Source organism: Cololabis saira, chromosome 19 (genome assembly GCF_033807715.1).
Source record: "Cololabis saira isolate AMF1-May2022 chromosome 19, fColSai1.1, whole genome shotgun sequence".
Lineage (NCBI taxonomy): Eukaryota > Metazoa > Chordata > Actinopteri > Beloniformes > Belonidae > Cololabis > Cololabis saira.
The window spans coordinates 2,284,314-2,299,709 of NC_084605.1; the positions used below are offsets into that span (position 1 = coordinate 2,284,314).

General features: G+C 38.9%; 1 protein-coding gene across 1 annotated transcript; it reads right to left on the bottom strand.

Moving 5' to 3' along the window:
• Positions 1 to 3,917: 3,917 nt before the first annotated feature.
• tfam (transcription factor A, mitochondrial) lies at positions 3,918 to 15,007 on the bottom strand. Its single transcript, XM_061707927.1, has 7 exons — positions 14,716 to 15,007; positions 12,408 to 12,622; positions 8,496 to 8,566; positions 7,790 to 7,939; positions 6,585 to 6,680; positions 5,149 to 5,205; positions 3,918 to 4,427 (listed from the first exon to the last, which is right to left on the bottom strand). Exons 1-7 carry the CDS (start codon positions 14,778 to 14,780, stop codon positions 4,116 to 4,118), a joined length of 966 nt encoding a protein of 321 aa, XP_061563911.1. The 5' UTR covers positions 14,781 to 15,007; the 3' UTR covers positions 3,918 to 4,115.
• Positions 15,008 to 15,396: the final 389 nt, after the last annotated feature.

Here is a 15,396-nt window from a genome sequence, read left to right on the forward strand (position 1 = left end):
AGGGCCGCTTCCGGCGGGGTCTTTCAGAATAAGAGCTCGGATCAGCTGGGATCCGCCATAAAAGCTCGGAGCTATAAATAATTATATGATTATATTTATATATATATATATATATATATATATATATATATATATATATATATATATATATATATATATATATATATATATATATATATATATATATATATATATATAATTATTGGAGAAAAAAATATGAAAAAAGGAAGATAAAGAGGAAAAAAAGAAGAAAAAGGAAAAATAGAGGAAAAAAAGAGAAAAAGAGAAAAAAAGGAAAAAAAGATGAAAAAAGAGAAAAAAATGAAAAAAGAGAAAAAAAGAGGAAAAAATGAAAAAAGAGAAGGTGAAAAGAGAGGAAAAAAAGAGGAAAAAAAGATGGAGAAAGAAGGGAAAAAAAGATGAAAAGGAAAAAAGATAAAGAGGATAAAACGAGGAAAAAATGAAAAAAAGAGAAGGTGAAAAAGAGGAAAAAAAGATGAAGAGAAAAAAAGGGAAAAAAAAGATGAAAAAAGCAAAAAAGATAAAGAGGAAAAAAAGAGGAAAAAAAGACCCGCCAAAATAAGAGCTGGGATCTATATATAATTACTGTATAATTATATGATTATGTATAAAAGTATATAAGTACATAATTATATATATATATATATATATATATATATATATATATATATATATATATATATATATATATATATATATATTATAATTTTATATATAGCGGTGATGTTGCTATGTTAATTTGGGTATTCATTTAATTGGTGATTTGATTTGATTATTCAAGGATGAAGGAGTTTTTTTCTTTCTTTTTTCTCGAGGTTTAAGGAATCTTCGTTATTCCCGTGGAGGTAATTTGTTTTACTGGCAGTCTTATCTCTTACTTCTTGATTTTATTTCATTACTTTAAATAATCCTTTTGAGGGTAATGAATGAGCTTTGCTTCAGCTACACCTTTTTCGGTCTGGATGTTATTTTTTATATTGGAAACTTTTTTGCGTAATGTTTTCTTTGAACAGTGTATTAGTTTCCTTGTTGTCATATATATATATATATATATATATATACATACATGTATTATATTGTTTTATTATTTCATAAATAAAATTGATTATATATATATATATTATAATATATATATAATAATATATGTATGTATGTATGTGTATATATATATATATATATATATATATATATATATGTGTAAATTACCTTTAATTTGAGCAGAGCATTTCTATAAATGTTTTTATGTTTACTCGTTAACTTTGTTTTAAAGGTATTGTGACATCATTTTTAACATGCTTTTAACACTATTAAAAGTCTTGGCCAACATCCCTCAAATGTGTCTAAAAGAGTGTAACAAGAAAAACTTCACTCTTAGTACTCTTTTCCTGGCTTTTTATTAGTGTTTTTTTGCGCCGTGAAAAATGCTTCCTTTCCCCCCTTTCCTGTCAATCATTGCTCCGCTCCTCCTCCAAACCTCCTCCTCTTCCAGCCATACGCTCACAGCGGCGTCGGAGCGACAGGCGAAGCATGCACGGAAGAGCAGCAGGGAGAACCACAGCAAACAATCATACAAATAAAGGCATGCACGCAGCACTGTCCCCTTATCTTAAGTCCAGTCAGTGGCCGCGGGTCTTCTTAGCAGTTTTCCTCCGGTGATTGGAACAAAAGACGCTCTAAACAGCTCCGTGTTAAGCCTCATTTATGGTTCCGCGTTAAATCGACGCAGAGCCTACGCCGTAGGGTTCAGCGTATGGCGCGCGTCGCAGCGTAACCCTACGCCGTAGGCTCTGCGTCGGTGTAACGCGGAACCATAAATCAGCCTTTATGGTGCGCTGGAGAGGAGCGGAGGCAGGGAGCTGGGTGGAGGGGGCGGTGATTTAGCGGGCCCTGACGTAACGGCCCGCCACCAAACCACATGCGCCGTTTTTGCACAGTTATGCGGAAAATCCCAGAAAGCACACAATACACTGAATGTTAAAAGTTCGTTGTTTTTTGGGTGTAATTGATGTCAAGAACACCCAACAAAACACAAAAAATCAAGAAAAATTGGTTTTTCATGTCACAATCCCTTTAAAGCCAGACTTTTATTTTATTTTTTCATATATTAAGCAGACGGATATGTAGTGCTTTTATTTTGAAGGACCTCGTCCACATCCGGTGCCCAGGACTTTAACAGCAGCAGCAGAAAGTGTCTGCAGGACTATTTCCTTTATTGTTGTATTATTGCAACAGAATGTATTCCGTATGTTTTATATTAGGTTTGCTAAAGTTAAGAACTATTTATTGGTTTAAAAACGCTAATTTTATGTTAAATCTTGTATGTATGTAGCATATATATATTTATAAGGATATTTATTTATATATACACATTTAGATATTATTTATTTATATAGTGTATGTCTATAGATTTAAATAATATTTGTATTTCCTATATATTGATACAATATTTGTAATATTTATATTGTCTATATACTTATATGGATAATTATGTAATAGGCATGTTTATGTAGTATTTATATAGACTAGTTATATGGATATTGTGTAGATATAATAGCAATAATGTAAATTCATAGTTATAAAAGGGTAGGAAAAAGTGTAAACTTCTTCCTACTCCTTTTTCAAACTTATGTGAATATGAAGATGTTACTGTTTATTTGTATTTTTATATATATGTTCAAAATAAATCCATTCATTCATTAATGATTTTTTAATTTCTAATTTATGTTATTTGTGAATGTATTTCTTGGAAAAAGTGTCAGATTAGATAAGATTCTTCTTCTTTCTGCTCCATTTTTATTCACAATTTATGAACATTTGTATTTGTATTGAATTGTTTGTTTTATTTTTTGAATGAAAAAAAGAATAAAATGAAAATAAAATGAAAAAATGAATCAAGTGTACACTCTTCAGGTTGAGAAAAGGCTTTTTTGCTTCCTTTTGTTTAAAACCACGACCTTAACGTTGGTTTTAGTTGATATTTGTTTCCAGGTCGAGTAAAACGTCCAAACTCTGACGGACAAACTAAAACACAGACGACTCCAAACCATTTCTCTTGTATTTGTCGACAAAAATACAGCATAACAAAAGCTTTTCTGGTGATTATTGACAACGTGATTAGTAAAAAATATAAAACAATCGCTGCAGAATACTGGTTTCACTCCGAGCTTTAAAGTTTAAAGCTAGCTGCCTCAGTCGGGACTTTAACTCATCGGAAAAGCTTCGTCAAATCAACGACTGGTTCCCGACTCTGAAACACAACGATAAACTCACACTTTAACTGGTGAAAAGCTTCATCTCAGAAAAAAGTCGAGAAAAAAGTCGAAATGTCGAGAAAAAATTTGAAATGTCGAGAAAAAAAAGTTGAAATGTCGAGAGAAAAAAAGTCGAGAAAAAAGTCGGAATGTCGAGAAAAAAAAAAGTCGAAATTTCGAGAGAAAAAAAGTGGAAATGTCGAGAGAAAAAAAAGTGGAAATGTCGAGAAAAAAAAAAGTGGAAATGTCGAGAAAAAAGTGGAAATGTCGAGAGAAAAAAGTGGAAATGTCGAGAAAAAAAAAGTCGAAATGTCGAGAGAAAAAAGTCGAAATGTCGAGAAAAAAAAGTCGAAATGTCGAGAGAAAAAAGTCAAAATGTCGAGAAAAAAAAAGTTGAAATGTCGAGAGAAAAAAGTCGAAATGTCGAGAAAAAAAAGTCGAAATGTCGAGAGAAAAAATGTCGAGAAAAAAGTCAAAATGTCGAGAAAAAAGTCGAAATGTCGAGAAAAAAGTCGAATGTCGAGAAAAAAGTCGAATGTCGAGCTAGCTGCCTCGGTCGGGACTTTAATTCATCGGAAAAGCTTCGTCAAATCAACGACTGGTTCCCGACTCTGAAACACAACCATAAACTCACACTTTAACTGGTGAAAAGCTTCATCTCAGGGTTTATTGATCGTCAACTACTACAGAAGATCCACAGTGAAGCACCGACACTGAGAAACCGAGAAACCGTCTTTTTTCTTTAACCGTCTGAGCTTTTTCCGAACTCTGAATCTGCAGAAAATAAAAAACACTGAAGAAACGCTGATCTTTCCTCGGATACGAGTATCATCCGTCCAGATCTTATGACTTCTTCGTGGAGCCTTTAGCGGCGCTAGTCTTTGCGGAGCTACTTTTCTTGCCGGTAGCTTTCGTCGTCCGCGCGGCGGCGGCGCTCTTTTTCACGGCTGTAGCCGCGCTCTTTTTCACGGCTGTAGCCGCGGCGCTCTTTGGCTTCTTCTTGGCCGCCCGCGTCGCGGCGGCGGCGGGTTTCTTGTGAACTCGGCTCTTTTCCCGGACCAGGTCCTCCCGCCCGATCTCCAGCATGTGCTCCTCCCACGACTTCATCTCGTTCTTGTAGCGGATCTTGTCGTCCTCGGCCAGTTGTGTGTAAACCTGGAAGGAGAAGAGTGAAGAGTTTGAAGAGTTTCACTCACAAGAGAGAAGAAACTACGGAAGAGAATCAGGGCAGGAGAAAAATAGATTTTTTAAAGATTTTTTTTTCATTGTGCACTTGGAGAAAAAAGTCGGAATCTCAAGAAAAAAGTCGGAATGTCGGAAAAAAAGTCAAAATGTCGAGAAAAAAGTCAAAATGTCGAGAGATAAAAAGTCAAAATGTCGAGAGAAAAAAAGTGGAATGTCGAGAAAAAAAGCCAGAATTTTAAGAAAAAATCGGAATGTTGAGAAAAAAGTCGGAATGTCGAGAAAAAAAGTCAAAATGTCGAGAAAAAAAAGTGGAATGTCGAGAAAAAAAGCCAGAATTTTAAGAAAAAGTCGGAATGTTGAGAAAAAAGTCGGAATGTCGAGAGAAAAGTCGGAATGTCGAGAGAAAAGTCGGAATGTTGAGAAAAAAGTCGGAATGTTGAGAAAAAAAGTCGAAATTTCGTAAATAAAGTTCAAATGTTGAGAAAAAAGGCCGAATTTCGAGATTAAAGTCAACCTTCTGAGAGTGACATGTCTGCGGTTTCACATGTATATTATTGTCAGCAGATACTGATTTCGGTGATCGGTTATCTGTGATCAGTTATTGGTGATCGGTTATCAGTTATTGGTGATCAGCCCTCAGAATCCTGACCGGTGCATCTCTAGTTCCCGGGTCTAAAACCAGAGCTCGTACCTTCTTCTGGTGGCTGAACAGGTTCCTCCAGTCCTCCATCAGCGACTTCATCTTCCCCTGAAACACCAGAACAACAAGTTTTCATTTCGGTCCATCACTAGTTTACAGAGACGTAACTGACGTAGCTCCCATTAGCACCAAGCTGTGGAAAAACAAACCGGTTCTCAGCTGGTTCCAAGTTGAACCAGGTGTGAACCAGAACCAGCTCTGGAACCGGTTTGGTGGAAAAGGGGTACCGTATTTACGTGACCATTAGGCGCATATAAATATCTGTCTTATATTTTTGTTTGATGGCTGCCGCTCCGAGCCCTCTACTCCACGCCGAACAGGAAAAAAGAAAGTGTTCTGATTAAAATAAGGAAAGTTGGACTATATAACAGTTGCGTTCATAAGGATAAAGTTTTTAAATAAATGTTGTGTTGTGTTTACCTTTAAGCCTGAATTATGGTTCTGCACCATCACACACCAATGGACCAGAGCCTACGCTCTGGTCCACCAATGTCACACCAACGCAGAGCCTACGCCGTAGGGTCTGGCGTATGTTGCGCGTCACCGCGTACCCTACGCCGTAGGCTCTGCGTTGGTGACGCGGAACCATAAATCAGCCCTGAGCAGCTCTGAGGAGAGACGGGAGAGGAGGAGGGGAAGCGGGTCCCATCCCGTCTTTGCATCGCCTTCGCACAGAGTGTCTTGATGATTTGCAATCACAGGCTGAGCCTACCGTTAGTTTTTAAACTGTAAAAAGTGGGGGGCCCAAATACATGATTTTGAAAAGTGTGTGTGTGGGGGGGGGGGGGGGGGGGGGTAATTGCGTCGTGGCACTAACGGGCAGCAACGGCGTGCTGCCACTCAATCGCTTTATTTTATTGTATACTATTTATATACTTATTCTAACTTTTACTTTGACCACCAAATAATGTGGTTTTCCTGTCCTCCACATCATCTACATCTAGATCTAAGTCTCCGTGAAATTTAGTGGCACGGTGGCTGGACACGTCTCATTCATCCTGACGCCCTAACAGACTGCAGGAAGCCACTGCACATGCTCAGTAGGCTCATCCATATGCATTTATGGTAAAAAGTAAGCGTGTAGAGGGCGGGATATGAGGCGGATTCAGCTGCCTTCCAGCTGGACTGTGATTTATAAAGGGAACATTGCGTGCAGGTGTGCGTGCACGCGGTTTTATAGATCCGGATTTTTTTTTGCGCCCCCCTTTTTCGGCTTTTGGGTGTACGTGCACTTTTAGTATGAATCCTACGCAGTCCATTTTAAATGAGGCCCCAGGTTCTGCCAGTTCCCCCTACCTGGTACTGGTCCTACCTGTGTGGTTCTGACACTCACCTGGGTACTGGATCTACCTGGTTCTGGATCTACCTGGTTCTGGATCTACCTGGTTCTGGTTCTAGATCTACCTGGTTCTGGTTCCTCCACTCACCTGGGTACTGGATCCTCGAGCCTCCTCAAAATGCTCCGACATGTAGATGTTGAACGCTGATCGGGGTCGTTTGGGTTTCCCTAAGCTGCTCAGTTCCTGCAGAGAGAGAGGAGGTTAGGGTTCTGGTCTACGGTGGACCGGGTCACGGTCTGGTCTAGGTTCTGGTCCAGGTTCTGGTTCTGGTCTACAGTCTACGGGCTAGCTCAGGGATCAGCAACCCAACATGTTTTAGATTCATATTGGACCAAAAAACACAAAAAACTAATATGTCTGGAGACACAAAACATGAAAAGTCTTGTATCAGAATTAGAATGAAGAAAAATGGGAAATGAAAAATGTCGAGAAAAAAGTGGAAATTTCATGAGAAAAGTCGAAATTTCAAGATTAAAAGGGAAAGGAAAAAGGAAGAAAAAAATAGGAAAAAAAGGAAAAAAAGAAGAAAAAAGAAAAAGGAAAAAGAAAAAAGGAAAAAAAAGAAAAACAAAAAGAAAAAAAGAAGGAAAAAAAGGAAAAAAGAGAAAAAAAGGAAAAAAAGAAGAAAAAGGAAAAAAGAAAAAAAGGAAAAAACAAAAAGTTCCAGGAGCCACTAGGGCGGCGCTAAAGAGCTGTGGGTTGCCAACCCCTGGTCCAGGTTCTGGTTCTGGTTCTTACCCTCTTCTTCCGGATGTTCCTCCTCTTCTCCAGCCTCCGTCTCCTCTCCTGGTTCTAGTTCTAGTTTAGGTTCTGGTCCAGGTCTAGGGTCTGGTCTAGGTTCAGGACTACGGTCCAGATCCAGGTTCAGGTTCTTACCCTCTTCTTGCGGATGTTCCTCCTCTTCTCCAGCCTCCGTCTCCTCTCCTGGTTCTGATTCTAGTTCTAGTTCTAGTTCTAGTTCTGGTTCTAGGTTCTGGACTACGGTCCTGGTTCTGGTCCAGGTCCTGGTTCTGGTTCTGGGTCTTACCCTCTTCTTGCGGATGTTCCTCCTCTTCTCCAGCCTCCGTCTCCTCTCCTGGTTCTCGTTCTGGTTCTAGTTCTAGTTTAGGTTCAGGTCCAGGTTCTGGTTCTGGTTCTTACCCTCTTCTTCCGGATGTTCCTCCTCTTCTCCAGCCTCCGTCTCCTCTCCTGGTTCTGATTCTAGTTCTAGTTCTAGTTCTAGTTCTGGTTCTAGGTTCTGGACTACGGTCCTGGTCTACGGTCCAGGTCCTGGTTCTGGTTCTGGGTCTTACCCTCTTCTTCCGGATGTTCCTCCTCTTCTCCAGCCTCCGTCTCCTCTCCTGGTTCTGCTGCAGGATCTGGTCTGGACTCAGCTGGGCCTGGTACCGCTGCAGGTCCAGCTTGAACCGCTCCCGTTCCCGGAGGGAGGCGTCCTGGAAGGGCTGGGGGGACAGAACCAGAACCGGGTCAGAACCGGGTCAGAATCAGAGACAGAACCGGGTCAGAACCGGGTCAGAATCAGAGACAAAACCGGGTCAGAACCGGGTCAGAATCAGAGACAAAACCGGGTCAGAACCGGGTCAGAATCAGAGACAAAACCGGGTCAGAACCGGGTCAGAATCAGAGACAGAACCGCTCCCGTTCCCGGAGGGAGGCGTCCTGGAAGGGCTGGGGAGAAACGGGTCAGAGTCTGGCGTATTTGTACCTTTGCATGTAAAACAATGTCTGCTGATGTTTTATTTGCATTTTACTGTTTTAACGGTTTATCAGAATCACATTCCATCACTTTTCATTGGCCTTTTTTTTGTTATTGATCTAAAGTTCAAAAGAATTTCAAATGAAGAGATTCTGTACGATTTTTTTATACTTTACTTGAAATATTAGAAGAAAACGTTAGTGTACTTTACTGTGTACCTCTTGTAGGAACCTATATATAATGTTTACTCAATAAAATGCAGCTTGGCTGCAAAATAAATAAATAAATAAATAAATAATTACCTGTTTCTGTTCAGGACTCAGCAGCCTCCACTGGTGAGCGATCTTCCTGATGATGTCCACCACCTTGATGTCTGGGAGAACAGAGACCACGTTAACGCAGGAACAGATCAGGCTCTTTTATCAAACATTAGTCACTGTGATCAGTTCTGTTTGTGAAGCTGCAGACAGAACAAATAAAAACACATGTTTACATCCCTGCTACACCCACAAATCCACCAGCGACTCTGGGACTCTTGTGTATGTGCTGCTTCCGCACAAGAGCGCAGGGTCTGCCGCCGAGGTCGGCGGCGCGCAAGTGGACGCACGCCGCCAGGTTGCCGCGCAAAGCGGCTTTCACCTAGAACGCGGTTTGCGCCGGGGTGGGCGCGGACTCGGCGCAGAGACGGAGCAGAGACGGAGCAGAGCAGGGCGCGCCTGCGCGCATCGCGTACATATTTGTTGCAAGTTGCTTGGCGACCAAAAAGAAGTTTCATAACCATATATTGATAAATGATTCAATTGATCTTGATATGAGGCATGGAAATACTATATTTTATTTTAAATAAACATTTTATTGTTAAAAGAGCAAAAGAATATCACATTTCTACCACTTTTAAACACACCAGGTGTGTCCAAATTCTGGGAGATTTCTCTCCACTGTTGTCCCTTTTTATTGAGGTCCCGATAGTCCTGCAGTCTCATCCCACAGCTCCTCACAGACTCACAGCCAAGATCATTCTTTCTTCCATCTTGATCGTCTCTGATCTACAAGCTGCAACTTTCTTTTCTCCTCCAGCACCTTCTCTCTTATTGGACACCGCCGAGATGCCGTCACCGGGCGCACGGTGAAATTAAAAAGCGGCAACCCGGGGGCAAACCGGCGGCGTGCGCCCTGTTGCGTGCCTCCCACCTCGGCGCAAAGCCCTGCGCCCTTGTGCAGCGGCAGCACATACACAATGAATAGGAAAACGGCGCCAGACCGGAAAAACTTTTTTTCCGGTCGCCAAGCAACTTGCAACGAATATGCGCGCTGCTCTGCGCCGACTCTGCTCTGCGCCGACTCTGCTCTGCCCCGGCAGTGTTGCCGAGTTCTATGTGAAAGTAGCTTGAGACGACCGACTGCAGAGTTGGTCTGAGCAGGATAGAGGACTTTGTCTCCTCAAGAGGTTTAAAAACCAACGTTACAAGAATCCGTCTCATATGTCCGTTAGGGATGCAAATTATCGATTATTTCATTAATTGACAGTTGATAACCTTATCGATCGATCATGGATTAGTTGATAAGCGGCGTTTTTCCCCCATCTGAGATACAAACATAATATTTTTTGCTTATATAAAATACAAAGGACATTTTAATGTATTCCTTAATCAAATATTTATTTGATACAAAAGTAACAAAAAGACATTTTTGTACCACAAGGATATAATATAAAGTCACTTCAAGGCTATTAGTAGTAGCAGCAGCCATAATAGTGTCATTTGTGTCAAGCTAATTTTAAGTTCTAGTTACGTTTTAAGTTAGAGTTTCTGCAGTGTTCAAAATAAAATGATGAGACCTGCTGTATTGGAGCACATTTTCTTTTAGTTAAAACTGTAGCGGGGACAGATGTTTAGAGGAACCTATGTATGTACCGGGTGAAGATGATTTATGGTTCCGCGTTACAACAACGCAGAGCCTACGCCGTAGGCTACGGCGGCGGCTCTGCGTCGATTTAAGGCGGAACCATAAATCAGGCTTTAGGGGAGACTATCGGAGAACAACCAGAAGAATATAGAGGGGATTAAAAATAAAAGTTAAGCACTGAGCTACATGTGTCTCACGTCTGGGCCGTTGCAGAACAAACATATCCGCCGTCTCTTTCTTCTGTGCGCGTCGCATTAAATGTGGTCCGGGCGTAATACCAGCTGGTGAAATTAAACGAAAAAAATAAATAAATAAATAGATTAATTGTAATCGTTAATTTTAATCTGGTAATTTCATAACGGCAATTAATCGAAAATCGATTAATTATTAACATCCCTAATGTCCGTTTGATGGTCCTTCAAAGTAAGATTTCCAGTAGGGATGTCCCGATACCGATAGTGGTATCAGGGCCGATACCGCTCTCATATACTTGTACTCGCAAAATCTCTCCAATACCAGGCACTGATACTTGATTGTTGTTGTAGTTACTGGTTAGATCCTCTAGGGGGAGATGTGGATCTGCAGTCAGTGGTGATGAGAAGAGACATTGAAGACATACATGTTTACTGAAGCTACTCCTAAATTAAATACTTACCCGCTGGATCTACTGCCCTTAGTTTTCAGCAACTTGTGCTTTTTATTATTTTACCTTCTTTTCTTATCATTTTATTTGTTATTTACTGTTTAATTGTGTCTTGCCACTTTTAATGTCGATGTAAAGCACTTTAAATTACCTTGTATTGAATTGAGCTTTACAAATAAACTTGCCTTGATACATGAGTGAGACTGGCAGCTCCGTTTCAGACAAAATAGCAACAATTACTGCAGCGGGACGTCAGCAGTTGGACATATTTCAGAATAAGGGACGACGGAAGCCAGGCAGACTGAAGCTACATGCTAATGCTAAGGAGAAAACGTTTAATACCAGCAACTTGATAAAACATCTCCAGACGCATCATAAAGCTGAGTATAAGGAGTTTGCTGATGCTACTGCAAGAACACAACATTAGCTCAGGTTCTGCTAAAGAAACAGACGATGTTTCATTGATATGTTTGAAATTTTCTTATAGTTTATATACAGGACTGTCTCAGAAAATTAGAATATTGTGATAAAGTCCTTTATTTTCTGTAATGCAAAAATGTCATCCATTCTGGATTCATTACAAATCAACTGAAATATTACAAGCCTTTTATTATTTTAATATTGCTGATTATGGTTTACATTTTAAGATTAAGATTCACAGAATATTCTAATTTTTTGAGATAGGATATTTGAGTTTTCTTAAACTGTAAGCCATGATCAGCAATATTAAAATAATAAAAGGCTTGCAATATTTCAGTTGATTTGTAATGAATGTATGACATTTTTGCATTACAGAAAATAAAGGTACTTTATTACAATATTCAAATTTTCTGAGACAGTCCTGTAGATTATTTTTTGTTTAAAATAGTTATTCTACTCATTTTATTTATTTTTATTGAATTTATCTGTTGCAAATAAAATCTTCCAATTCATTGCATTTTTAGCATTCTAGTTATTTTTGTGGTTTTACACTCGATCACAACACCAGGGTTTCTGCCCAATAACATACTGGTAACATCTGTGTCCCCTGTTCCACCAAACCGGTTCTGGTTCTGGTTCACAACTGGTTCAACTAGAACAGGGGTCGTCAACCCGCGGCTCCAGAGCCACATGCGACTCTTTAGCGCCGCCCTAGTGGCTCCTGGAGCTTTTTCAGAAATGTTTGACCTGTTTTTCTTCTTTTTTTTTCCTTTTTATTTCCTTTTCTTTCTCTTTCTTTTCTTCTCTTTTTCTTCTTTTTTTCATTTTTTTCTTCCTTTTTCCTTTCCTTTTTAATCTCGACATTTCAACTTTTTTCTCAACATTTTGACTTTTTTCTCAAGATTGTACTTCAACATGAATCTCGAACTTTTGACCTTTTTCTCGAAATTTTGACTTATTTCTCGACATTTCGACTTTTTTCTCGAAGTGCATAATGAAAAAAAAAACGAATTTAATCTAATCTAACTAATATAGAAACATGCAGCATGTGTTTCTTCATTCTAAGGCTTGTACAAGACTTTTCATTTTTTGCAGCTCCAGACATATTAGTTTTTGGTCCAATACGGCTCTTTCAACATTTTGGGTTGCCGACCTCAGAACCAGAACCATCCTGGAACCGGTTTGGTGTAAAGGGAGGCTGTAAGGATCTCCAGTGTTTCTGTTTCAGGGAGAACTTAACCGGTACCTGGGTTCTCTCTCATCACCGAGGGTTTCTGCTGCAGGACGTATCTCATGTAGCCGTTCAGGGGTCTCTTGGGGGGCCCGGCGGTCTGGGAGGTCAAGAACTGGACCGGGACGGAGGTCTGGGGGGTCAGGAACTGGACGGAGGTCTGGGGGGTCAGGAACTGGAACTGGAACTGGACCGGGCCGGCGGTCAGTCTGGAGAAGATGCCGGTGCAGCTAAAGAGACAAACACAACCAAACATCAGTCCGGCTGAACGGCACAAACTTAAATAGCTTAATAAATAGCTAAATAATTAAAAAAAGAGCAATATAAAAAATGAGCAATGTACAAAAGAAATACTAAACCCGAAAAACAAATAACACATACATGTGCAAGAGACAAAAATACCAGTGATGCATTTAAATAAAGAAGGTTATTGCAGACACATCTGAATTGTTCTCCTGCAGAATCAAAAGCTCACGGTCGGAGCCAATGTACATAAATAAATTAGACAGGAATACATACATGCACTTACACTTATAAACACTTAATAATACAACATGCACTTTATGCTAGACTTCACTTACATTACAACATGCTTTTCTGTCTTTTTATTGTTTCTCCCTCCTTAATGTTCTGTGTTCTATGAACTTGGTGCATCTGATGTAATATTTCTGCTCATCATGTATGTTTTTATGTCTGAATGTGGCTGTATGATGAACAGAGGTGAATAATCCAGGTGTATAATAATCCAGGTGCTATAAAGTAAAAATCCTCCAGTCCAGCAGTTGTTCCAACCCTCTGCAGAAACGTGAAGATGATGCTACAGCAATTTCTGCTGTTTGCAACGTGGGAATTGGTTGTTTTTTTGCAGAAGTGTTTAATCCAGACTCCATAAAGTAAAAACCCTGCTGTGTTTCTGGATCAGCCTTCACATTTAGAACAGGAGTTTTCACTAATAACCATTTACCTGCAGAGGAACTGGTTTAGTGATGGTTGGAACAACTGCTGGACTGGAGTTTTAAGATAAAATAATCCTTTATTACTCCCTCAAGTGGGAAACTCACGAGTTAGCAGCAGTAACTCAACACATGCATGCAGGGAAGGGGGTAAAAAAGGTAAAAAGGTAAAAGATATATACAGGACTGTTTCAGAAAATTAGAATATTGTGATAAAGTTCTTTATTTTCTGTAATGCAAAAATGTCATACATTCTGGATTCATTACAAATCAACTGAAATATTACAAGCCTTTTATTATTTTAATATTGCTGATTATGGTTTACAGTTTAAGATTAAGATTCCCAGAATATTCTATTTTTTTGAGATAGGATATTTGAGTTGTTTTAAGCTGTAAGCCATGATCAGCAATATTAAAATAATAATATTGTGATAAAGTTCTTTTATTTATTTTTTATCTTTTTCTCTTTTTCCTCTTTTCTTTTTTTCCACCTTTTTCCCTCTTTTTTTCCCCTTTTTCTCCTTTTTTTCTTTTTTCCTTAAGATTAAGATTCCCAGAATATTCCTATTTTTTGAGATAGGATATTTGAGTTTTCTTAAACTGTAAGCCATGATCAGCAATATTAAAATTTATAAAAGTCTTGCAATATTTCAGTTGATTTGTAATGAATCCAAAATGTATGACATTTTAGTTTTTTTTTTTTTTTTTTTTTTTTTTTTTTTAAATTGCATTACAGAAAATAAAGAACTTTATCACAATATTCTAATTTTCTGAGACAGTCCTGTATGTGCAATATCTATATAATACCTGTCTACCTCACACTCATCCTACCTGCTTTTTTTCCTTCGCACTATTCTTTTATCTCCACCGCAATGTATATATTGTCCATATTTTATTTTTAATTATATACAGGACTGTCTCAGAAAATTTGAATATTGTGAGTTATTTTTTTTTTCCTCTTTTTTCTCTCTTTTTCCTCTTTTTTCCTCTCTTTTTTTCCTCTTTTCTTTTTTCTCTTTTTTTCCACATTTTTCCCTCTTTTTCTCCTTTTTTTTCTTTTTTCTATAAGATTAAGATTCCCAGAATATTCTATTTTTTTGAGATAGGATATTTGAGTTTTCTTAAACTGTAAACCATGATCAGCAATATTAAAATAATAAAAGGCTTGTAATATTTCAGTTGATTTGTAATGAATCCAGAATGTATGACATTTTTGTTTTTTCAATTGCATTACAGAAAATCACAATATTCTAATTTTCTGAGACAGTCCTGTATAAATAAACTTCCCTTGCCTTGCCTTCAAGTTACAAACTAATAAAGTAAATTAAAATAAAGTGAAGGTGAGACTATTACAACATGTAAATAATTACCTCGTGAGCGCGCTTCTGCACGAGAGCGCGCACAACGACCTCGCCAGCAGCGCTGCCGGAGCCATGTTCGCTTTAACGGGTTTAAAGAGCTTTAACGGGGTAAAAGTGGGGGTTTAAGGGCGTGAACCGGGCCGGAGGGTCGGGGTAAAGGTGTCCGGGCTCATGCAGGTCCCGGGTCCGGTCCTGGAGGGGTTTTTAAGGGGGTTTGAGGGTCTAAACTGCTCCTGCAGCTTCACATCCACCAGCCACTCAAGGCGCCTTCGCTGCCGCGCTGCATTCTGGGTAAACGCTCTTCCTCCAGGAGGAGCTGTCAATCAGCGGGGGTAGCCCCGCCCCCCAGCGGCGCGGGGTGGAACTACCACGACGTTAGTTTATTATTGAACACTTGGATATTTTATAAATCCTCGAGGCATATAAAATATATGAAATATATGAAAGACATAAAACAGCAAGTAGAGTTATGAGGCACACGACACATTCTGCTTGACTGTAAGAGTGCAACAGAAAATGTAACAGATAAGATGTAAAGCAAGGACATAAACAAAAGGAGGGTCAAAAGTAAAAAAAGTAAAAAACACAGCTAAAAATAAATGAATAAATACAATTATAATAATAAAATATGAGAAAAAAATATATGTATATATATATATATATATATATATATATATATATATATATATA